Source organism: Peromyscus eremicus, chromosome 23, assembly GCF_949786415.1.
Source record: "Peromyscus eremicus chromosome 23, PerEre_H2_v1, whole genome shotgun sequence".
Lineage (NCBI taxonomy): Eukaryota > Metazoa > Chordata > Mammalia > Rodentia > Cricetidae > Peromyscus > Peromyscus eremicus.
In genome coordinates this window covers 36,833,117-36,857,136 of record NC_081438.1, presented here as the reverse complement: position 1 = coordinate 36,857,136, position 24,020 = coordinate 36,833,117, and the positions used below count along the sequence as shown (strand labels likewise).

General features: G+C 47.5%; 2 protein-coding genes and 2 non-coding genes across 4 annotated transcripts; all 4 read right to left on the bottom strand.

Annotated features, from left to right (window-relative positions):
* Positions 1-1,685: 1,685 nt before the first annotated feature.
* On the bottom strand, positions 1,686-4,065 carry Rasl11a (RAS like family 11 member A). Its single transcript, XM_059249518.1, has 4 exons — positions 3,848-4,065; positions 3,524-3,580; positions 3,322-3,401; positions 1,686-2,285 (listed from the first exon to the last, which is right to left on the bottom strand). The coding sequence occupies exons 1-4, from the start codon at positions 3,969-3,971 to the stop codon at positions 1,818-1,820; spliced, it is 729 nt and encodes a 242-aa protein (XP_059105501.1). The 5' UTR covers positions 3,972-4,065; the 3' UTR covers positions 1,686-1,817.
* Positions 4,066-13,970: 9,905 nt separating this feature from the next.
* Positions 13,971-17,564, bottom strand: Rpl21 (ribosomal protein L21). Its single transcript, XM_059249112.1, has 6 exons — positions 17,468-17,564; positions 16,257-16,335; positions 15,894-15,955; positions 15,028-15,140; positions 14,427-14,577; positions 13,971-14,113 (listed from the first exon to the last, which is right to left on the bottom strand). The coding sequence occupies exons 2-6, from the start codon at positions 16,321-16,323 to the stop codon at positions 14,024-14,026; spliced, it is 483 nt and encodes a 160-aa protein (XP_059105095.1). The 5' UTR covers positions 16,324-16,335; positions 17,468-17,564; the 3' UTR covers positions 13,971-14,023.
* Positions 14,860-14,988, bottom strand: LOC131898717 (small nucleolar RNA SNORA27). Its single transcript, XR_009376019.1, has one exon. It is a non-coding gene; the product is annotated as a small nucleolar RNA SNORA27 (small nucleolar RNA).
* LOC131898713 (small nucleolar RNA SNORD102) lies at positions 15,232-15,302 on the bottom strand. The gene has a single exon (XR_009376015.1). It is a non-coding gene; the product is annotated as a small nucleolar RNA SNORD102 (small nucleolar RNA).
* Positions 17,565-24,020: the final 6,456 nt, after the last annotated feature.

The window sequence follows — 24,020 nt, the reverse complement described above, 5'->3', positions numbered from 1 at the left end:
GGCGTAACTGGACCTTTAGAGAAAAACAGAGCTAACAGACCCGGTGCCTTGAGAGGATGGTCTTCTCCCTCCAGCAAGGTTCCATGAGCCTTATCAGACTCCATATGTGAGTCAGTCAGTGTCCCACTTACTGGCCTCAACTACTGGATTTCAAAATATGTATACACTTGAGTTTACCTTGAGAGCTGAAGCTGCGGCCAGGCTATCCCTAACAGCATAGAGCTGAAGCTGTGGCCAGGCTATCCCTAACAGCATAGAGCTGAAGCTGCGGCCAGGCTATCCCTAACAGCATAGAGCTGAAGCTGCGGCCAGGCTATCCCTAACAGCATAGAGCTGAAGCTGTGGCCAGGCTATCCCTAACAGCATAGAGCTGAAGCTGTGGCCAGGCTATCCCTAACAGCGACGCAAGATGTACAGCTCAGGTTGCAACAATGTTGCGGTCTCCAAGCCCTCACCTTCAACACCTGCACCTCCCTCCTCATTCCTCTGGTGCCCATAGTGGTCATCAAGCCATAATGTCCCTAAAGGGCACACAAGTAAAGATATGCCTCAGAGGCTGGGGTGCAGCTCAGCACTAGAGTGTAAGGTCCTGGGTTCGATCCTCAAGACCTCCCCAAACAAGACATACCTCAACGTCAATTATACTCTCTTTTTTTCCCCAGAGGCTTCTACCCTGATGGTGAAGGAGATCCTACCCGGATGGTGAAGGAGATCCTACCCGGATGGTGAAGGAGACTCCAACAACCCTGGACCTTGCTCACCAGGCAGTCAATACCCCTCAGCCATGGAGTGTGCTCACTGTGAAGTGACGTCACATCACTCTCCCCTCTGCCGGTATTGTGAACCCAAGAAAGTCGTCTTTAGTTCATGAAATAATACTTGGATCATCTTATGTCCATATACAGCAAAGGGTCTGAGGTGCAGGAGGGAGGGAGAACAGAGGCCACTCCCAGATGGCAAAGCTCACTTACTGACAAAGAATCCTGGAAAAGGAGATTTTCTTTCCTCTTTGGACAGTGCTAGGGAATCAAACCAAGGACCTTGAGCACAGTGAGCATCCATTCTACCACTGAGCTCCATCCCCAGATGCTGGTTTTATGATGGAGTTTCCATACATGGCTGGGCAGGGGGTGGGGTGGGGGTGGGGTCTGACACTTGAGCTTCTGCCTCAGCCTTCTGAAGGCTACAATCACAGGCATGTGCCAGTCTCTAGCTGGGCTTTTGTTCTCTAAACTATTCTGTGGAGAGGCTACACTGGCATTTGGACAAATAAGTAAATAATAATGACAGTTTGTAGCATTTTAGCGTCAGTCTCCCACAAAGCAGGGTGCTGGAAAACCAGTACTAACTTCCTGACTGTGAAGAACTGCCCTAATTAAGGACATCCTGTAGCTAGTCAACCCCCTTGCCCTCCTCTGCATACCTCTCTCTCCCACAGCTGACTCCCTCCACATGACCCCTCCCTACTGCAGGACACCAATCAGAGTTCAGACTCAGGGCCAAGCACGGAGCACTTCTGGGCTCTGGTGCAAGCAAGATTTCTATAAAAAGACATTCAGAAAACAAGGAATAGATTGCCATTTTGCCTTTAATGGAAAAGTGGCCAACAGTTACAGTAAAAAAAAACAAACAAAACAAACAAAACTTCTAGTCAATCATTGTTTGAATTTTCAGAAATACACATCCACTTGAAAGCCAATAAAGTCATTATAAAAATAAACTCTCAATATGTTTTAAAGGGGAAAGGCCCAGTCTTTGTGGCTGCACAAATGCGTAATAATAATAGTAATAAAAGTCACCAGTCTGTCTGAGATGGGTCACCCCAGGGCGGAGGGGGCTTTTACTTTGGAGGACAGGGCCTGCCTGAAGCGCCTCTTCAGGTCCTGCATGTTGGGGGAGCGAGGCCGGGGGATGATGGAAGCCCTCCTCCGCTCCCCACTGAGACTGTGCAGCTTGCTCACTTCTTTGCAGAGATGTTGGAACACGTCACAGACGTCTTCATAGTTTTCACTAGTGGAAATTTCAAGGAAAAGACTGCCCAGCTCATTGGCTAGCTGAAGACCGTCGTGTGTCTGCACCTGCCGGGCATGCAGAAGGTCTCCTTTGTTGCCCACGATGACGACAGGGGCTTTTCCATCAGGGTGGACCTTCCGGATCTGCTGGTAAAGGGGCCGAATGGACTGGTAGCTCTCATAGTCTGTTATGGAATAGACCAGCAGAAAGCCCTCGGCCCACTGCACGCACTTGGACAGAGAATCCACTGTTGGGCTGGGGTTGTCTTGGGCCTGAGAAAGAACAAAATGGGACCTGATCAAAGGAAGCTCAAACGTGACACCGGAGTGACCCTTGAAGGAACACTGGATGGATGGAGACATCGCTAAATGTCGTCAGGCTCTACCTAGCTTCTGCAAGAGGCTTTTGACAGACAAAGCCTCGGACCAATGCTCACCCTGGATTCCTTTCTGAGCTGGTTGGATGAACACTTCTAACCCCCCTGCTCAACAGGCAGTCTCCAGCGAACTCTGATGACTTAAGAATAATTACAGACCGGAATGGCTTAGTTTTCAGGGAACTAATTCATAACAAACAAAACTCTGGAAACAATCCAACATAAATATCTATTCCCAAGCCCATAAAAAAATATTTTTAGCAGTCAACTTCTTGAGAACGTTACAGAAACGAATTCCTTTCTCTGCACTCTTCCACACGACCTCTCCTCCCTAGAAGGGCTGAGCAATTAATTAAGTTGCATTCCAGACTGATAGCCAAGAGGTTATCTGATTGCAATTACTGGCTTGGAGAAATAGCCCCTAACATTTTTGGCAGCCCTGGCCAGAAAGCAGGCCCTTTTCCTCTAGAATCCAACCTACTGCTTGCTTCTTTAATGTGGTGCTGGGAATGGAACCCTGAACCTTCGAGCAAGCGCTTACTAACTACTGAGCTACATACCCCCGCCCGTCCCCCCCAGCTCCCCCACCCTCACCTCCGCAAAGCACACCCCCCCTGTTGTTTTTAAATTGCTCCTGGTCTCTGAAAGTGTTGATACCCTGCCTAAGCAGCCCAGGCAATGACGGTCAGCCAGGGCTGCAGAGCAAGCCACAATCTTTAAAATAAATAAAGTAGTGTTTAAGAGCGAACCAGTTCTAATCAATCATGCCTTGGAGGGCATCCAGCATCCCGACCCTCAGCTCACCTGTGACAGACCGCCAATACCTACATCGAAATGCACATTAGACGTGCTGAGACATCTCACTCGGACCCCGAGGCAATCACCTCAAAGTTAGATGCAGCTGCACCACACACCCTCGTGACAGTCCTTACCTGGATGCCTCCCGGAGTGTCCTGGATCTGCAGGGATAGCTGATCCCCCTCCACATAAACGAGTCTCGAATACAGTTTGCCTGTACAACGAAGAGGAGTTTGCATTTGAGTTCCCACGCTCTGACCGGCAAAGGAAAAAGGAGGGGAGAGAGGACAGACAGAACTCGAGCCCAAAAGCCAAGGAGCATGAAACCATTCTAACCTGTGTTGGGTTCGTAGTCGCCGATGAATCTCTTCGTTAAGAAGCGCACAATCATGGCTGAAAAATGAAGTAAGAACGTCAGCTGAAGAAGTGGGTCAAGGTGGTCGCCCTCACGGGAACGGCGCGCGTTCCCCCGGGTCCCCGGGACAAAGTGGCTACCCCGCGGAATGTGACGGATGAGACCGGAGCGACCCTCAGCAGCCGCCAACCCGGTCCAGAGCTCAGGAGTGGACTGCCAGAGAAAACAGGCGGGGGTCTTCCCGCATCCCTGCGGGTGGGGACCCCTGCTGTCGTTGGGCTGGCGCGCTCCCTGGCCCCACTCACCGCTTTTGCCTACACGACCCGCGCCTAGCACCGCCAGTTTGATGTCCTTGGGCAGGAGGTAGTCGGAGGAGGACTCGGGAATGGGAGCCAGCAGAAAGTGCCCAGACATGGTTGGCGGACGCATGGGCGCGTCCCGCGACCGCGCTGCAGGATAGCGGGCTGGACAGGCGACAACACAGGGCGCCGGGATGCGGCGCGGCCAGCAGAGCTGTCCCGGCTCTCGGTTTTTAAAGAGTTCGGGGAGCGCGGTGGCCGCCTCTAGCGCCTCCTATTCCCCGCCCCTTCCTGGAGTGGTGGGGGCAGCGCGCGCGCAGGGGACTGTCACCCGCGGGCGGGCGTGCGCACCGCCGGGCTGCCTGACACGCTCTGCTCGCCCAGTTGCACGGGTCCCAGCCCCGTAGCGGCCAACCTGGGCCACTGCCTTGGAGCGTGAACATGAAGGTGGCACTGGGCCACCAGAAAGGGCAAAAGCTGCAGCTGGCTGGATGTTCCTGGGACAGTGGGAAGAAGGGATCCAATTTTTGCGCCTTTGATTGTCAGAGTGCTGATGGGTGAATTTGAGCTTCAGCATCCTGTAAATTGGGTGTGGTGGCACACCCAGTGGAGACAGGAGGGTTGGAAGGAAGTTCAAGGTCATCCTTGGTTACATCTAAGGTTTGAGTTCGAGGCCAGCTTGGCCTACATAAGACCCTGTCTCAAATGTACATATATACACACACACACACACACACACACACACACACACACACATATAAATAATCTAAAAGGGTACTGAGGAGTGACATCACTGTAGAAAAGGCTAGGACTGGGGCAAGGGCCCTAATTTACTAATTTAGTATAAATCAAGGAAATTGCCGTCACTTACCTATAAACTCCCTCAGGGGACAGCTGTTGCCTACTGCTGGGCATCCAAACCCAGGCAGCCCCTGCTCTGCTGTCGCAGAGTGAACTGACTGACTCACTCAAACTCAGGGCGCTTGCTTCTGGCCGGATTCCCCGTGGTAAATACCAGCCTGTGCACTTGGCTCCGGGATCTACTTCACTATTCAAACATTTCCTGGTAAGTACGTGGTGGAATTTAGGTTAGGGGGTGTGAGGAGGAGGAAGTGGGCACAGGAAGATAAACACGGCTGGTTCTTGGCAGAAGCCTCGCAATCTCCTGTGTAGTTCCGTGTCATCTGCCCCAACCACTAGACAGCCCTGCCCTCTTTCACTCCGGTTCTCTATCCAGTCTTATCGGTTAGCTTGCACGGCATGGCCAACCACACAGAACCTAATGGCTCAGCACAACATTCTCTTCTGTTCGTAATCCAGGCCAGGCTTGACAAGCTTGATGGAGCTCTCCGAGGCTGTAGCTGAGAACCTACGAGCCCTAGGGAAGCGATAGGCGGGCTTGCTCCACCAGACTCACTCAGGTCTGGCAGCTAACTGCTGCCTCGTCCAGGAAATTGGCAAGGCTTGTCCTCGAAGTGGCTGAGTGAGTGGAAGTGAGCAAGGCCTCTCTGGTGGCTCTAAGGCAGAAGCTATCACCTCTGGTGCATTCTGTCGGCCAAGGCAAACCTCGAGGCCAGCATGAATTCAAAAGATGGGGAAATCACGCTCCACCCCTTTAAGGACAGCAGCAAGCTGTAGTGGAGAGGGCTAGCGTAGGAAGAGACAGAGAACGGGGTCTGGCTTTGCTGTTGAAAATGCTAATGGACGTGCTTCCGTATAGCAAGTCGCCCAAGCCAGGTCCGTGACTCCTCCTGACCACTCAGTCACGTTACTGGCTAATTGCTCAGTTCCAGGATTCCCTCTGCTCACCTCTCTGGGTGTCTCCCTACCTGCCCCACTCCTCTTCTTTCTCAACTGAAGAACACAGACTGTTCCTCGTCAGCTAGAATAGATGGCATCTCCGCTTACTTGCCCTCCTCTTGCAGACACAGAGAAATCACTGCCAGCATTGCTGCCTCCATCTCAGCTTCTGGAGACCCCTTTGGTAGCCTCAGTCTCAACTGTCGTTACAGTTGGAGTGTTTGTTTGCTGTCCATTTCCACAGGGAAGGAGTCCTACCATGCAACTTTCCCCCCAGGAAGTGGGGATATCTAAAGGGGCAAGAAGCCCCCCAACACACACACACACACACACACACACACACACACACACACACACACACACACACACCATTTGGCTGACCATCTGAATGACTAGGAGGAGGATGTATGCTGACTCCACCGTATGGAGCCAAAAGTCCTGTTTACATCTGCTGTTGATGCTCTTGGAAAAAGATGTTCCGAGAGATGCTTGCGATGAACTGCCATAGTTAAGCAGTATGGATTTTAATCTTTTCACAAGGTGGTCATCTTCCACTAACTTTCAGTTTAATCGGAGAGATGTGAAGCAGGGCTTCCCTCCCTAAGTGGAGGAAAATCCTGGGCACCAAGACTACGAGACTCGTTTAAGGAGCCATGAGGACCTGCTGCTGCCCAGAGCCTGTTGGGAAGCTCTGTGGATCCTGGGCTGTTGTCTCGTGGAGTCTCTGGGCCTTTCCTTGATGGACATGAGATGATTTCTGTAGCATCAATTCCCCACCCAAACAGAGACGGAGAGGAGGACCACCTTGCTTTGCCTCTGTAACTACAAAATTAGACAGTACTTGGGGTGGGGACATAGCTCAGTGGCAGAGCATTTGCCCAGCACACCCTAGGGCTTGGGTTCTACCCTTAGCGCAGCATGTAGCACTCAGGAAATGAAGGCAGCAGGATCATAAATTCAAGGCTATCCTTGATTCCACAGTAAGTTAGGGGCCATCCTGGGCTATATGAGACCCCATCTAAAAGAAAAACCATCCATTATATCTTTTTTTTTTTTTTCCCCCGGAGCTGAGGACCGAACCCAGGGCCTTGTGCTTGCTAGGCAAGCACTCTACCACTGAGCTAAATCCCCAACCCCAAAGATTTATTTATTTATTATGTATACAGTATTCTGCCTGCATGTGTCCCTGCAGGCCAGAAGAGGGCACCAGATCTCATTACAAGTGGTTGTGAGCCACCATGCGGTTGCTGGGAATTTGAACTCAGGACCTCTGGACCTCTGGAAGAGCAGTCGGTGTTCTTAACCACTGAGCCATCTCTCCAGCCCCATTATATCTTAATAGCAAGAGCAGAAAAGATAAAACAAAGGAGAGCGATCCAAACAGCTGGCAAAGGATGGGATGGCCATGACGGGCCATGACAGCCATGACTGACTGGTGATCATGATTCCTCCTGGATAGAGACACTATTAACACCATGAAAACACATGGGACACAGAGAATGGCAGTTGAGCAGGGGCTAATGACATCCATCACAAACTCCCTTAGACAAAAATGCAGACTGTTCAAACTGCCTTTACTTAAACGTGAGGCTGTCACCTCACTCCATTTACTGTTTTCCACCCCTCAGTTTAAGGCAGTGGTTCTCAACCTTCCTAACGCTGCGACCCTTTAACACAGTTCCTCATGTTGTGGTGACCCCCAACCATAAAACTACTTTGTTGCTACTTCATCACTGTAATTTTACTACTGCTATAAATTATAATGTAAATATCTGATATGCAGGATATCTGATATGTGACTCCTGTGAAAGGGCCTTTTGACTTGCAAAGGGGTCACGACCCACAGGTTGAGAATCACTGGCTTAAGGTCATTCAATGAGGAAGATTCCACAGCCTGTTCTCTGCCTTGCCCTATGGTAATTAAGTTTCCGTTTGCATTTACAGTGCGCCTTGCTAGGAAGAACTTGAAGTGTCTCCATTCTCCTTGGGAAAGCTCTTCACATTTACAGATATACAAAATAAGCTGACCCTTTGGCGAAGACAGTGAGCCACCAAGCTGAAGAATTATAAATAGGCTCTCTTGAATCGAGAGATTCAAGCCTGGGCTCTATTTTGTTTCATACTTGTGTCTAGAGTTATGTAAAACTGGTAACGGCTTTAAGCCAATGTAACACAGGCGTGCTGAATGCTTTTTATAAAGATAATAGGAATGCGTGGGCATAAACACCACACAAATCTGTGGGTGTCTACAATGAGCGTGAAGGGCAGAATTTACAAATAGCAAATATCAGATTGGGCAAGTTATTAACTCTTTACCAGCCAAATGAGAACTTAAATTCTAGCCCTTCAGTGAGATTTGCCCAGGGGCCTACTCTAGTTCACAAACATTCCCACCCACCATCCATCTGTAGGGTCAACCAAGTCCTTGACTGCTGATTTTAAGGGAACCAGAGGCTCCACCTACAAGCTTCTCCCCAGAACAGGAATGAAGCTTCTGCCCTCTGCCAACTCCCTCCATTATTTCAACCTAACCATCAGAATAATTAAAAACCCAGTCTTTGCAAGGTCCTGTGGTGGGTGCTAGTACAGAACACAAAGGAACAGTTTAATCAGAGAATTGAGTATCAGATGTGCCTCATGCCTTCAGATACCGCTGGAGTGAAAGAATTAACTTAATTCATCAGCTATAAAATACTTGTGTTCACAAAAAAATGTTATTCTCTCTCTCTCTCTCTCTCTCTCTCTCTCTCTCTCTCTCTCTCTCTCTCTCTCTCTCGGCCAAAATTCAATCTCCAGCATTATTCCTTGTTGCTTTGGTTTTGTTTTTGAGACAGGGTCTCACTGTGTAGCCTTGGCTGTCCTGGAACTTACTCTAGACCAGGCTGGCCTCGATCTCAGAGATCCACCTACTTCTGCCTCCCGAGTGCTGGGACCAGATGCACGTGCCATGCCCTGTGTGGTCTGCGTTTTCAGCAGGTTCACGGGTGACGCTGGTGCTGGCAGCTAGAGAACCAAAGAAAGCAACACTTGGTGGGGCCTGGAGGAGCGGCGTCTGAGTGGAGGTGCAGAAGCCCCTGGAAAAGAAAACCGGTTGGCGCTGCCAAGTAACAGGGAGATAAAAAAATTAATTTGAAAAAAGCCTCTAAATGTGTTAATTAGCAAGATTTTGGCAACCTCCGAGGATAGTTGCATCAGCATGGAGGAGGTGGGAGCCAGATGTGTAGTGGGCAACCAGGAAATTTAGCTACAGAAGGGACTAGCAAGGCACGGGAAGGACTTGCTCGCCTGCAAGCTTCCCAGGCCTGGAGGCTGAAGTCGAGGAAGGAGCAAGGGACAAGATGCCGGAGACCCGAACACTCTGAGCACACAAGGGCAGAAAGCTGCAGGCAGCACCCCACTTCTGTCCAACCCACTGCCCTCTGACCGCACACTCAATAACTATGGGAGGCGGGCAGCCAGGAACAAGAGCCCTGCCACCAACTGCCCTTCGCGTCCTCCTTCAAGTTGCTAGTGCCCTCTGGCTTGTCTCACATAAGTACTTGTCTATCTTCCAGGTCGTCACCGTGTAGAGCAGGGCTGTGTGGCACTGTCTTCTTTGGCCTCCTTCCACAGCAGTAAAGTGTTCCTGACCCTAACAAGAAGCTGTAAATAATTCCGTGGATTAAAAACTCAGACTCCCCAACAAAAAGATATATTGGGTCATAAGTACTATAAAGAATAAAGGCACAAAAATGATAAAGGAGTTTGCTATTTTTATAGGCCATTAAAAGGCGGTCTGACAAAATCCGGGCAGAGGTTGATTATGGAAAGGGGACAAACCGCAGGCATCTCTGTAGGACAAGCTTTCCAGCAAAGGAAACACCAAGCACAGAAGCTTTGAAGAAGTGTGTGCCTGGCATAGCAAAGGCACAGCGAGGTGGGAAAACCAAACCAGGCCCTGGGCTAGGAGTCACACGAGGAAAAGGTCAGAAAGCCACAGCTCGGGTGGAGGGTTTTGTGGGCCAGGGTCACTGTCAGGATATGAATGATATTCAAAGCCATGAAACCTGCAGAATTAAGGTACTTCAATAATGGTCAGAAAGGCCGCCCCAAACTGCAAAGATGAAAGGAAACAGAATCCAAACTCAGTAACAAGGAAACACCACATTTCTCCTGCCAAATTTGCAAACTCTTAATAATTGATACTGGTAAAAGCCCTTAAGGGAAAGTGTCCTGGAACTAGCTCTATAGATCAGGCTGGCCTCAGAGAGATCTGCCTGCCCCTGCCTCCCCAGTGATGGTGTTGAATTAAAGGCATCAGCCACAACACCCTGGCTTGTGTGTGTGTGTGTGTGTGTGTGTGTGTGTGTGTGTGTGTGTGTGTACCACACATGTGCAGTACACGAAGTGGCCAGTGTGTGTGTGTGTGTGTGTGTGTGTGTGTGTGTGTGTGTGTACCACACATGTGCAGTACACGAAGTGGCCAGAAGAGGGCATTGGATCCCCTGGAACTAGACCTACGAATGGTCCTGAGCCACCATGTGCTCTGGCCAGTGCTCTGACTACTGAGCCATCTCTCTAGTCCCCTTGTTTTTCACTTGCCAAAATAATTCAAGCATCAGCAAATCGCATTCTTTTATCCAGAATTGTGAAGAAGCCTAAGGAGAGTGCACATATTCATAGGTAGGCCATTTGTGTTTTAGAAAATTCTTGTGCTGTACACCAAATGGAAAGAATTTTCTGAATAGGTGCCCTTAATAATGGCCCTAATCCAGTGGGTCGCAACCTCTGGGTCGCAACCCCCTGTGAGTTGACTGTCAGATATTTCTGATTCATAACAGTAGCAAAGAAGTAATGTTATGGTTGGGGGTCACCCCACACGAGGACCCGTATCAGAGGGCTGCAGCGTCAGGAAGGCTGACAGCCTCTGCCCATTTCTTCTGCTGGTAACTGTTCCTTTCCCCAAATGGAGGCTTCTCCTCAGGTCAGGGTAAATCATAAATCAGACTGTAAGCGCACAAGAGCCTTTTGGAATCCTTCATTCCGGCCCCTGTGCCATGTGACTGTCAAGGCAACAGAGGGTGAAGACAAGACTTTCTGGCAAAGAACAAAACACTGCCCTACGTCTCCCGACCTTTCCACATCACAGGAGGATCTAACAATCCCAAATGTTCATGAGCAAAGTGTTGACCAGACTTCAGAGAAACACTAGTTTTATAAAGCACAGCAGAAAGTAAGACCAAACATACAGAGATTAAGAGTCCCCAGTTTGGCCAGGTGGTGGCGCACACCTTTAATCTCAACACTCAGGAGGCAGATCTTTTTAAATTTGAGATCAGCCTGGCCTACAAAGTGGATTCCAGGACAGCCAGGACTACACAGAGAAACCGTCTCAAAAAAAAAACAAAAAACAAAAAACAAAAAACAAAAAACCAAAAGTCCTGTCTTTTTTTTTGAGACAAGGTTTCTCTTTGTAGTTTTGGTGCCTGTCCTGGATCTCGTTCTGTAGACCAGGCTGGCCTCAAACTCACAGAGATCTCCTGGTTCTGCCTCCCGAGCGCTGGGATTAAAGGCATGCGCCACCACCACCCAGCCCCAGTCTGTTATTTTTACAGGATAACGTTTCTTTTTTTCTTTTAAGATTTATTATATATACAGTGTTCTGTTTGCACACCAGAAGAAGGCACCAGATCTCATTACGAATGGTTGTGAGCCACCATGTGGTTGCTGGGTATTGAACTCAGGACCTCTGAAGGAGCAGCCAGTGCTCTTGACCTCTGAGCCATCTCTCCAGCCCTCCCAGCCTGTTATTTTTAAAAGACCACCCACTCATACATATTAGCTAACGGAGTCTAGCCTCCACACAGCAGTCAAGCTGTGGTGAAGGCCATTTTGGTGTGACACAGTGTCAAGGCTAAGCTCTGCCGGACTCTTGCAGTTTACTTACACATGAAACGTGGCAGTCCTCACATCTCAAAGCTGTCCATGATGAAACAGCATACCCTAACAGATCGCCAAGAACGTTAGTACTACTGTCAACACAAGAAAAAGGCAGATAACAGCAACTTTTCAGATGGTGGCGGCCTGACAGGAGGAAATGGTCCAGTCTCTGCCTTGCTCAGAGCTGCCAACCTGCGTTGCTAACATGCAGATGGCCACAACCTAGGAGCACTGCACCTCCCTACTTAACAGTAAACACAGCAACCAAGAACTCCATAGGCAGGGCAGTAGTGGTGCACGTCTTTAATCCCAGCACTCGGGAGGCAGAGCCAGGTGGATCTCTGTGAGTTCCAGGCCAGGCTGGTCTCCAGAGTGAGATCCAGGACAGGCACCACAACACAGAGAAACCATCTCAAAAAAACTAAACAAAAACAAAAACCCTACTACAGGGCTCTGGGTAAACCGTTATCTTTTGTGTTCCCACAACAGGAACCAAAGCCGTGGTTGGAAGAGGAAATGTTTGAGAACTCGAGTTTTTGTTTGGGAACAGGGCGTCACTATGCAGCCCTGGCTAGCCTTGGACTTAAAGTGATCTGCCTGCTTCTGTGTTACAGGAATTTAGCAGTCACTGTATCCTGGGTAGATATTAGAGTGGACAGCTATTCTTTAGAAGTACTTTGACCTTGAAGAATCCTTGTGGAAATCAGTGACTGTTTTCCGATTTGTAGAACCGTTTTACTGAAGGAGCACTGTAGCCATCCCAAGACTGCGTATAAACTTCATCTTGGAGTGCCTTCTCTCTTCACCCACCCATGCTGCACAGCGCACCCCGTAAGGTATGCAGGCGCCGCAGCAGCCAGCTGGGAACTGGATTTAAGTGTTTTGTTTAGATTTGGATGCTGGGGAGCTATTCTGCACTCAAAGAAAACAGTCAGTAGCTGACAACCCAAGGGCTCAGAAGTTTCTTAAGAAAAACAAGCCCCCCAAGTGTGACTCAGTACCCATAAGCCCAGGAGAAAAGCACCACAAGACCAGAGCAGAACCCTGTTTCCCAAGGCAGTAACCCTAGCAGTTGCTGGAACTTACCACTTGCTCTTAAAAACCATCACTAAGGGTTGAAGGTATAAATAATCCAGACAGAATCCCCACAACTAGGGACTGGGGTCCTCAGACAAGATGGAGGGTGGTGGTCCAATGAATCCAACCATGTATTTGACACATCATACCATGTGTTCACAGCTCACCATTAGCAGTTAATGAACTGTGATCACAAAGCAGCAAGAACAATGCTCGCTCCATTGCTTGTGGTTAGGAACGGGCACGTCACACATGGTTGAAAAGCAGCCCTGCTTCCAGAACAGATTTGAAGTTAGCCGTAACGAAGCAGTGGGTTTTATCTTACCTTCCTCTCCACTGTCCAGCTCCAATACATGCTGCCACACCAAGCACCAGCATAAACGCAATCAACCACGAGTATCTGGCAGTGCAGAGCCCACTCCAGATTTGCTGGGCTACAACATAAGCACTGCCCATACGGGCCTTAGAGAAAGGTGAACCTGGACATAACCCAGAGCAAAGAACAAACTGACCAGGCCTGTCAAGGGCCAGTAACATTTTTTCCAAAGATGGAGGCTGGGCCATTTCTAATATTTAAAACGGGGTCAATGACACACAACTCTTGATACTCATGAGCTGAATGCCATGGCTTTGATGTGAACCTTCAAAATCCATGCTGGACTCACTCCCCACTGTGAAGGACATGAGGCTTTGGGGGAGTCAGACCAGGGCTTTCTTCACCAACAGTACAACCTGTCTAGGGCCACACTTCCACCCCTCTCCTTCTGGCTTAAGCTTTGTCTACCCCCTTCGGAGGATACAGCTACAAGACAGATCTTCACCATCAGGGACTGACCACACCTGACTCGACCTCCCTGATACCCCCCACTTTGTATAGCATCATGCCATGTGCCCCAAGCTGTTCTTGAAGACCCTCCTGCCTCAACCTTCAAATGCAAGGATTAGAGTTGCACCACCAGGCCTGATCACTCACTAGTTTTTCTACGTCTTTCCCTCTGGTGATTTAGAACAACTATCTGGCCATTTTTCTAACCAAGAGTGGGTATTTTGCACACTAAGTTGTATCATTTAACAGGAAAAAGTTGAATATAAAAGACACAATGAGCTGGGTGGTGGTGACACACACCTTTAACCCAACACTTGGGAGGCAGAAGCAGGATTTCTGTGAGTTCGAGGCAAGCCTGGACTATAGAGTGAGACCCAGGAAAGACGCAAAAGCTACACAGAGAAACCCTATCTCAAAAAAAAAAAAAAAGAAAAAGAAAAGACACAACGAACCAGCACAATCAAAATCTGCTTCAACGTTTTCTTTCAGGAAGGAGACATGACACACTTCAACGTAAGAAAAGCCCTTTACAGTCCAGGTCCTTTATTTCTTTTTGTACATTAGGCCATGAATTCGTACGGAATGGGCTCCAGCAGCTCAGGCTCCTTCCCGTTAGTCCTCACAAAGTGTGCTTCTCTGGGTGGGGCGGGCTGGTAAAGAAAGAAAAGGATTATGAAAACCTTAAAGTGCTCTTTTTTTTTTTCCCGAGACAGGGTAGCTCTCTGTGTAGCTTTGGAGCCTGTCCTGGATCTCACTCTGTAGACCAGGCTGGCCTTGAACTCACAGAGATCCACCTGCCTCTGCCTCCTGAGTGTTGGGATTAAAGGCATGCGCCACCACCGCCTTAAAGTGCTCTTTGTAACTAATGAATACTCAATTCTCAAACTTAAAAAGTTAAGTGAGCAAAGTTTTCACCAATCCTCATGGTCAATAGCCATACACACTGCCTGGTCGGGCTCTCACCTGGCGCTTCAGCTGCACCCAGGTGCCCTTCTCCTTGGCTTCCTTTTTCTTCTGGTCGTTCTCCTTCACCCGCTTCAGGAAGCTGTCTCGGCTCTTAGAGTGCTTGATGTGCTCAATCCGCACATTGATTCTCTTGGCAAGGATCTTGCCCCTGGAAAGACCAATACATGTCCTAAATGCTTCATTCCAAACCCAACAGAAACGCACACCGTTCTGACAACATTATCTAGTAAGTTAACATTGCTCACGCTTACGTCAATCATCCTTACCCAAAGGAAGAGGCCCGAGAGCACACTTCAAAGCTACTTTTCTGATGAACACGGCCCTGAAACAATAGTAACTTAGCCAAACCCGGCTAATGAAGTTTGTAATGAACTTTTAATGCTACCAACACACAAGCACCAACCATTCCACCAGACTTCCCCGTGAACGTCAATGTTTCCCCTGACAGGTTACAAGACAAACACTTAAGTTTGCCTGAGTTTTAAAAGGTTATTTCCTTTGCCCCACTTGAATGGCCAATGAAGACATGAAGTCCAATTGGCAAAGTGAAAGGGGGTGTGTGACGACTACTTCATCGTATCTACAGCATTTCACTTACTTAACTTGCTTGTTTACAATGATGCCCACGGCATGCTGGGTGACATTGTAGACTCTTCCGGTTTTGCCATGGTAACACTTATGAGGCATTCCTTTTTGAACAGTGCCCATTCCCTAGGCAAGAGACAAAGTATTTACTATTCCAGCCAATTCCTCTTTCCAAATCCTTTTTAGTAACCAAGCTCCCTTTAAATGGCAACTCAAGAACTCTCAGAGCCGGTGAAATGTGGTTTTCACATTGCATCAAGCAATCAAATAGACAATCATCATTAAGTTCCAGAGTGCCAGAATATATTCAACTACCCCAAAGAGTGTAGCCTTCACTGGGGCTTTCATAAAAAGCAACTGCATCTTTAACTACACATTTTATATCTTTTGAGACAGGGTCTAACTGTACAGGTCCAGCTGGTCTTGCACTCAAGGGAATTCACCTGCCTCTTCACCCTGAGTGCTGAGATTAAAGCCAGCATTCTCGACTCTTGTTTTTTCAAGACAGAGTTTCTGTGTAGCCCTGGTTGTCCTCGAACTGGGCTCTGTAGACCAGACTGACCTCAAACCCACCACTGCCTCCCGAGTGCTGGGATTAAAGGTGTGCGCCACCAAGGCCTGGCTCCATTCTTGACTTTTAACAATTAATTTTAAAAGTTTCTTTTACCCCTCCCCCGTTTGTGCTATTAAATCATTAAATCAACATTCCTAACAGGTTTTCAAAACAGGTTTCTCCGTGACTGCCCTAGTGGAACTTGCTTTGTAGACTCAGAGATCTGCCTGCCTCTGCCTCCTGAGTGCTGGGATTAAAGTCGTGCACCACCAACATCCGGCTAGCACCTAACTTCTAATGCTGATCTTTCCTCCACTCTAATTTACCTTGATGTCTACAATATCACCTTTCTTGTAGATTCGCATGTAAGTAGCCAAAGGAACAACTCCTGCAAAAGAGAAAAAAAATCAAGACAATGTCTAGACCCACACGGTACTTTTATAACGGTACCAGTTTTCAACACTACGCACAAATCTTTGGCAGTTACATTAGGTATAATGGACAATTTCTCCTTATAAGCAAAGCCAGTCTAAGACTAAGTCTGACCCTTCTTTCCAGTGCTAAGCCTGCACGGACACTCAAGTTTTGAGACTATGAGATCCATGCTTTTGCTTATGGCACAGTACAGGTAAATGCTGTTAACCACAGATCAATAAAAACACATTATCAAGGAGGATCACGCCACTTACCATGTTTCCTAAAAGGCCTGGAGAACATATAGCGGGTCCCCCTCCTCTTTCCCTTTGTGTTCGTCATTTTGGCGAGTTACTGAAACCAGGAAAGTCAGCAATCAAATAACAAGTTTATTTAATGTTAGCAACTATCCCCTTAAAACCAACCAGGAAACAATATAAAAAGCTGGATCACCACATACACACACACACACAGACAGACACACACACGTCATCTTGTTACAGACCAGGCTCCCTCAAACTCAGCACCTTGCTGCTCAAGCCTCAAAGTGCTGGGATTGTAAACGGGTGCCCATGATTCCACTTAAAGACTTAAATAGAAAGCTATGTTTTTTTAAAAAGGAGTTTGGTGAGTTTAGAGACCAAATTCTGTCATTAAAACCAGCAGGACTGGTTGTTAAATTCAAACCAAAACACCTTCCTATCAGAATACAGAACACACCAACGTATACTACATCCTATCTACAAGTAGAATAGTCTAGATGCCAAGGACATTGCAACTCCCAACTTCAGGAAAACTTTGTGGTTGGGGACCACAGAACTCAGCCTGCACTTTGATGCTGTTAATTTTCTTTCATTATTAACCGAATTCTCTGTCAAATTAGCAAATGGAATCGTGGAGTTAAGAGACACTTCCATTTGCTAAGGTATTAGGAAGTGTGTAGAGAGAATCATTCCCTGGTAAATCTGATACAAGCCTCGACGATTCTTGCTACAAAGACCTACTTAAGCTGACATTCCTGCCTGTTAATGGCCTTTCCATTTTTATAAACAGCCGATGTAAAATCTACAATGAGGCCCCAGTGACTCTTGGCACAGGGAGACTACTCAATCGGCAGCTAATTTAGCACCATCTAAAGACTTACTGCTACAGGTATTTAGAACCAGAACTTGTTTTCCAACATACCAACAAGGTTTGGATCACTCCATCCATCCAGGGCAGGACTACCCCCCACTCCTGGCCACTACTCCGAACCACATGGGAACCCCTAAAGCATGGTGTTGTAAGTAACCACCTCGCTCCTATCTTAAGCATCGGTGTGGCGGCCTTAACGTTACCGTCCCTCCCTACGCTCGTCTTCTAGGGCCAAAATTTGCAAATTACGAACTGTTCCATGCATCCCGAAGAGGGATCTCCTTTACATCACTACCCAGGCTGACTCGGAGGGCACTCTCGTCGCCAGAGCCAAGTCCAGGCCTGCACACACCCAAGCCTCGTGAAGAACCAAGCCGACTTTTCAGATCTAGCCCGACAGCACATGCTCATGTTTGGGGCTAGGCGGACGCCCGGCTACGAGCACTAAGCCAGGCCCGGCCTCTCCGGATACAAGCCCCCGGCACCCACCGCCCAGGCCAGCGGCCTCTAGACAGTCTCCCCACGACCCTGACATGCAGTCTCCGCGGCCGGAGCCCCCCGTGCAGCGTGTAAAACGCGCCAGCCGCCAGAGCCACGCGCCCACCGACCTGGAAGATGGCTGCCGCGGCCAAAAGGAAGGGGGCGGGGCCGCGCGCTCTTACAAGGACCGCGGGCTGCCCGTGGCGCCGCCTGAAGACAAACGCCGGGCGGGCGAGGCTCCTCGAGAGAAGCGCGTTACTCTGATAACCGGGAGACCTTGTGAGGAGGCTCTCCTCTGCGCAGACTAAAGGCAGCCGGCTAACACAAACTCCTACAGGCATCGTGTTAGACAGCCCGGAAAAGGGCCCTCGCGGCAGTCCAGACGGACGCTACTTCCGTAGCGTGCCGACGCAAGGTGGTGCGTCATGTGACGTAGGAGGCGGAGGTTCTCCTCTTGCGTCCTGCGGTGCGGTGCTTCTTAACGTTTCTCGGGGCTGTTGTCGCGTAGGCAAGTAATTACGGGTGAACAAAAACTGTGTTTTCGAAGTTTTTCCCCTGATGTGAAAACAACACACCCATTGGTCAGCTAAAACTTTGGAAAGCCGGGCGTGCTGCGCATGCTCATAAGACCAGCCTTCCGGAGGCAGAAGCAGGAGCTTCAGACACTTGTCTCACAACACAACACAACCCAACGAAAACCTCACTTCGGTGTTCTTGCGGGGTTTGGGGAGAGAGAGATGGGGAGGGGGTTGAGGTGGAGCTCACCGGAACACATACCTGTAGTTTGAACTGTTTAGTGTATATTAATTGTGCAAAATACTAGGTTTCATTTTGACATCTTCAAGCAGGCATGTGTGGTAACATACTCTGGTCATTTTCACTCCCATCACCCTTACTGTTCCTCCCGTTCCTGACTACCTCCCTGGCTGTAGATGAAGGTGTTTAATCAGTCATTACACTGGAAGCAGTATTCCTAGTCATTAGATCAATCGATTTATTGTCATAGGCGAATTGGATCTTGAAAATATTCCAACAGTAGAGGAGGGCTTTGAGAGGTGGACATTGTTTTTGTAATTGCTATTCCGATCCATTCCTCCTACGCAATAACGCCTCACTTGATTTTGGAGATAATCATTCCCGTCCGTAGTATGCATTCTTGGGAAGGTTGTCCCCACCATCAGGAAAACAAGAAGCCAGACTCTCAGTGTGCTCCTACAGCCAGGAGGCTATAGATCTTTACTCTGGACTGAGGACTGTAGGGACAGCACAGCCATGCTCTCAGCCACTGTTGGCCTGACTGGAGTGGTCTCACTTCCCTCAGCTTCTGCTTGGTGCCAGATCTCATCCTTGAATATTTATGAACTGTGAAAACCACCATATCCTGCTAATAGATCCCAATAATAAACTCAGAAAAATCTAATGAATGACGTGATCAGCTAGGGTTAGGTTCGGTTGTTTGAAATCCCATTTATCCATGCTAGAAGATAAACATTTAACTCGAAGACATTGAGACCCTATCTCGGAGTGTGTGAAAAACGTGACTGATCTAGTTAGCTAGGGGTTTACTAAGAGACTTCAATAATTGAGCAAATTTTAATATCTGTGACCAAATTATGTACAGTTACTTTTAATTAACTTTTATCTTAGACATAGCAAAGTTTTATTCCCAAAGCAGTTTTTCTTTGATTTTGAGATAGAGTCTCATTCTTTTGCCATGGCTGGCCCGGAATTCACAGAGATGTGCCTGCTTCTACCTCCTGGGTGCTGAGGTTAAAGATGGCCACCACCACATCTGGCCCAATTTTTCTGTTTTTTAATATATTACTTACTTAAGTTGATTTAGTGTAACCAAAATGATACTAGTATTAGCTTAAGAGTTAATAAAAGTAGGAGGCTGGAGAGATGGCTCAGAGGCTAAGAGCACTGACTGCTCTTCCAGAGGACCTGGGTTCAATTCCCAGCACCCACATGGCAGCTCACAGCTGTTTGTGACTCCAGTTCCAGGAGACAAAACACCAATGCATGTTAGTGGAATTCAGTGTGTGTGTGCATGTTAGCATGCCTCTGTGTATATGCACGTATATAGATTGAGAGTTTCAAAAAATCCTTATGCTAGTGTGCAGACCCTAAGTGTACTAACACTAAGCTTTATAACCAATCCCTGCAGACAAGATACAGAATGTCCCCTCTCCCAAGATTCCTGGAACTTCCTTCTAGTTGATCCACTCTCCCTCCAGATTCGTGAAATATTCTAATGTCTTTTTCCTTTCTTTCTTTTGTCTCTTTCTTGTTTTTGTTTGTTTGTTTGTTTGTTTGTTTTTGTTGTTTTGGGGCTGAGGATCGAACCCAGGGCCTTGTGCTTGCTAGACAAGCGCTCTACCACTGAGCTAAATCCCCAACCCTGTCTTTCTTTCTTTAAACAAAACAAAAGTTCTGGGGAATTCAGTCCAATGCATGGTGTATGCTAGAGAAGTGGTCTAACGATAAACTATTACTCCACCACCTCCCCCCCCCCATCCCCATTCTCAGTAGCCTGATTTCTGTAAAAATATTGTTGTTTAATTGCAGGTAAGCAGCATCATACAATTTATGTGCTTTTTACCCCATGACTTTATTTTGCTTAGTGGTTTTTGAGATTCAAGCATGTTGCTTGTAGCTGTAGTTCTACACTATTTATTGCTAAATAGTATTCTGCTGTGTGGAATTCTTGGTCTCAGAATCAAACAAGAGCCGTGTCACCAGCTCCATTGTACAGATTTTAAAACCAAAGTTGTTTCCTGAGTTCCTCGTGATCAATTTGTCTGTAGTTTGAGGGGTCGTTAATACACAAAGGGGATGAGGAAAATGTTGAAACAGCTAAAGAATAGCCAGGCGATAGTGGTGCACATTTTTTTTTTTTTTTTTTGGTTTTTCGAGACAGGGTTTCTCTGTGTAGCTTTGCGCCTTTCCTGGAACTCACCGCCCGGCTTGTGGTGCACATCTTTAATCTCAGCACTCGGGAGGCAGAAGCCAACTTCTGAGTTCGAGGCCAACCTGGTCTACAGAGTGAGTTCCAGGACAGCCAGAATTACACAGAGAAACACTGTCTCATAAAACAAAAACAAACAAGCAAAAGAATGGGATCTGGGTGGTGGTGGCACACGCCTTTAATCCTAGCACTCAGGAGACAGAGGGAGGCTGATCTCTGTGAGTTCGAGGCCAGCCTGGTCTACAGAGTGAGTTCCAGGACAGGCACCAAAGATACAGCGAAACCCTGTCTCGGAAAACACAAAACAAAAAAAGAAATGTGAAATAAATGTAGTAAGTGGGAGAATTCACATTTTATTCACTATTTATGAGCATGTGGATTCAGTCAGGTACTGTACCAAGTAATGAGGTTATAAACTTGAAACGTGGTCCTAGCCCTCAAGGACCCACAGGGAGACTGGTAGGAAAGGAAAGTGAGCCCATACATTATGCCAGGTAACCGAAGAGAAGACCCTTGAGCACTGTGGGAGTTGTGCAAAGGAACCTGATGTTCCTGGACTGGAGGAAGTGGGCCAAACAGGAAGCTTCACACAGTGAGTCTAACCTAGCGAAAGATTGGCACTGGTCCAAAGACATGCAAGTAGAGTGCTTCAGGCAGGAGGAAAAGCTGGTGAATGGGCGGAGTGATAGATCAACTTGGACTCCGAGAAATGAAAATCACCCGATAGCTGTGGGAAGGAAGGTGAGCAGCAAGAAGGTGACTTCTCACAATGAGGAAGTGTACCATCTGCCTTGTGTAAAACACTAAACAAAACACAGCTTGGGCTGGGGAATGTAGCTCAGTGGGAGAAAACTTCCCTAGCATGGAAATCACCGTTCGTCCCAGCACGGAAAAACATAAAAACACTTTAGGGAATAAAGAGAAATTTGCATCTCTGTACATTTTTGTGTGTTTTTCTTATGAAGTACTCTCTAAAGAATTGTGTGTGTGTGTGTGTGTGTGTGTGTGTGTGTGCCTGAGTGTATGTATGTGTACCACGTGCATGCAATGCCCACAGAAGCCAGGACAGGTGTCACATCTGGAACTGGAGGAGAGATGATTGTGAGCCACCATACAGGGTCTGGGAATTAATTCCTTGGCAAGAGCAGTCAGTGCTCTTAACCACTGAGCCTTTTCTTTAACCCCAGAAGCGTTTTTTAAAAGTATGTTTGCATGCCGAGCATGGTGATGTAGGGCTTTAATCCCAGCACTCGGGAGGCAGAGCCAAGCGGATCTCTGTGAGTTCGAGGCCAGCCTGGTCTACAGAGTGAGTTCCAGGACAGCCAAGACTACACAGAGAAACCTTGCCTTGAAAAAGAAGAAGAAGAAAAAAAATACAAAGTCATACTCATCTACAAAGGAAGTCAAAGCCATCCTGGGCCACATGAGATCCTGTCACACGTGTACACACACAAAGAAGCAGGGAGAAGCTTCTGTTGTCTACACAGGATTATCATCTCCAGAAAAATGTCACTGAAATGATAGCAATGAGGAGAGTAAATAATGTGGATAACTGAAAAGTATATCATTAGGAATAATTTTTTTAAGTAATTAAATAAGCCAGACAGTGCCAGTGCATACCTTTAATCCCAGCACTCAGAAGGCAGAAAGGCAGGCAGATCTCTGAGTTCAAGACCAGCCTGGTCTACAAAGAGAGTTCCAGGACAGCCAGGGCCACAGAAAAACCCTGTCTCAAAAAAACAAAAACAAAAACAAACCCCAGACTCAGTACATCGTAAAGACTCAGGAAACTCTGAGGGGTGGCTTATTAAGACTCTGAAAGTGAACAACTCAAAAACCCCAGGAAGTCCCCAGAGCTGATCTGATGGACAAGGCCCCTTCCTCCCCAACACTGTGTGATCACTAAGGACTGCTCAGGAGACTCAGGGCAACTGATCTGCCTGGAAGAAATTTACTGGCCTGTTGAGCTGCCTGCAAGTTGTCCGGAGCGCTCTAGGTCCCGACTTTCACGAGCTGTTACTCACACCGGGACGGGCTCAGAGATGCGGCCGCCTTTGTGCCCTTCCTGCTTCCGTGACTAACCCCAATAACTCACTGCTTCACTAAACTGGACTTCGGTGGTATCGGTCCTTTGATCTGTTGTCCATCCCCTATCTAGAGTGAATAGACATTTTTGTTGTTTCTCCCCAGGAAAAATGTCGCAAGTAACATGTCTTCTTGGGGGAAAAAAAAAATCAATCTTTGTATGTGAGAAAAAAAGACAGGCCCACACTGGTTCCACATCCTTACTTGATGATGGAGCCTTGACTGGGAACTTTCTGAGGCTGATGCCAGGTTCACTGAGGGTCAAAGACTATAAATGTCTGACATGATCTCACTGGGAAGAAAAGCACATCCACAGGCCACACATACACACATGACCTATATTTCACTCAGGTGAAAGCCAGGATTATTGATTGATTGATTGATTGATTGATTGATTGATTGATTGAGACAAGGTTTCTCTGTGTAACAGTCCTGGCTGTCCTGGAACTTTCTTTGTAGACCAGGTTGGCCTCGAACTCACAGAGATCCACTTGCCTCTGCCTCCTAAATTCTGGGATTAAAGGCGTGCGCCACCACCTGGCTTGCTTATTTATTTATTTTAACAATTATGCTTTTTTGGGTGATTCTTTGACCCAAATATGCAAACTTCTTTAGTGATCTTAGATCTGCAAAAATTTTCAGCAGTGTGGATTTATAGACTCAATTTCATTTCTCTTTGTGAATTCTACATAGATTTAGTACAGCTTTGTTGAATTATCCCAAGCTGGAGGTTCAAGATTTTTTTTTAACTTGGATTTATCCTGTAAATGTGTTTTTGTTTGTTTGTTTTGTTTTGTTTTTTAACAGTGATTGTTCTTTTGAAAGAGTGTCATTCTGTGTCCCAAGTTGGCCTGAACTTGAGGTGCCCAGCTTCTACTTTCCAAGGGCCGGGACTAGAGGTGGAAAGGCATCATGTCTAGCTTGATTTTGCTGATTCTTTCATGGCTGTAGACATTTAGAAAAAGTGCTCATAATCCAACCTGCTCTCTTTAAGGAATGAGTTAGTGGTTAGCTAGGCTCTTTTAAACTTTATTTGGGGGACATTCTTCAAGAGAGAGCCTCAAAATTTTTCTCAAGGTTGTGTTTCCAGTTGTCAGTTGAAATGCTGAGCAGTTGGGATTGTGTCGTGACGCTAGGGGATTCCTGCAGATGGGCTCAACGCCTCATCTCTGCCACTCAGGGATGGGGCTGCATTTTCACAGAATAGGAAGGGTGTGTGGGAATTATTTTGACTGTCATACTTGCTGAGCAAAACCTAAAACTTTCCCATCCATTAGAGAAATCACTCTCGCTAACATTTGCTGTAATGCCAGGAAATTTTGAAATAGGCTGTTTTTGGAAACAGACAATCGTCATCATAATGGACCACAAT

Excerpts from the sequence above, each read along its gene's own strand:
- Rasl11a (XM_059249518.1), bottom strand. The coding sequence starts at position 3,971 with ATGCGTCCGCCAACCATGTCTGGGCACTTTCTGCTGGCTCCCATTCCC. Across the intron at positions 3,581-3,847 it reads GGGTCGTGTAGGCAAAAGCG|CCATGATTGTGCGCTTCTTA; the intron begins GTGAGTGGGGCC and ends TTCATTTTTCAG. Across the intron at positions 3,402-3,523 it reads CGACTACGAACCCAACACAG|GCAAACTGTATTCGAGACTC; the intron begins GTTAGAATGGTT and ends TTCGTTGTACAG.
- Rpl21 (XM_059249112.1), bottom strand. The coding sequence starts at position 16,323 with ATGACGAACACAAAGGGAAAGAGGAGGGGGACCCGCTATATGTTCTCC. Across the intron at positions 15,956-16,256 it reads CAGGCCTTTTAGGAAACATG|GAGTTGTTCCTTTGGCTACT; the intron begins GTAAGTGGCGTG and ends TCTCTTTTGCAG. Across the intron at positions 14,114-14,426 it reads GGGTGCAGCTGAAGCGCCAG|CCCGCCCCACCCAGAGAAGC; the intron begins GTGAGAGCCCGA and ends TTTCTTTACCAG.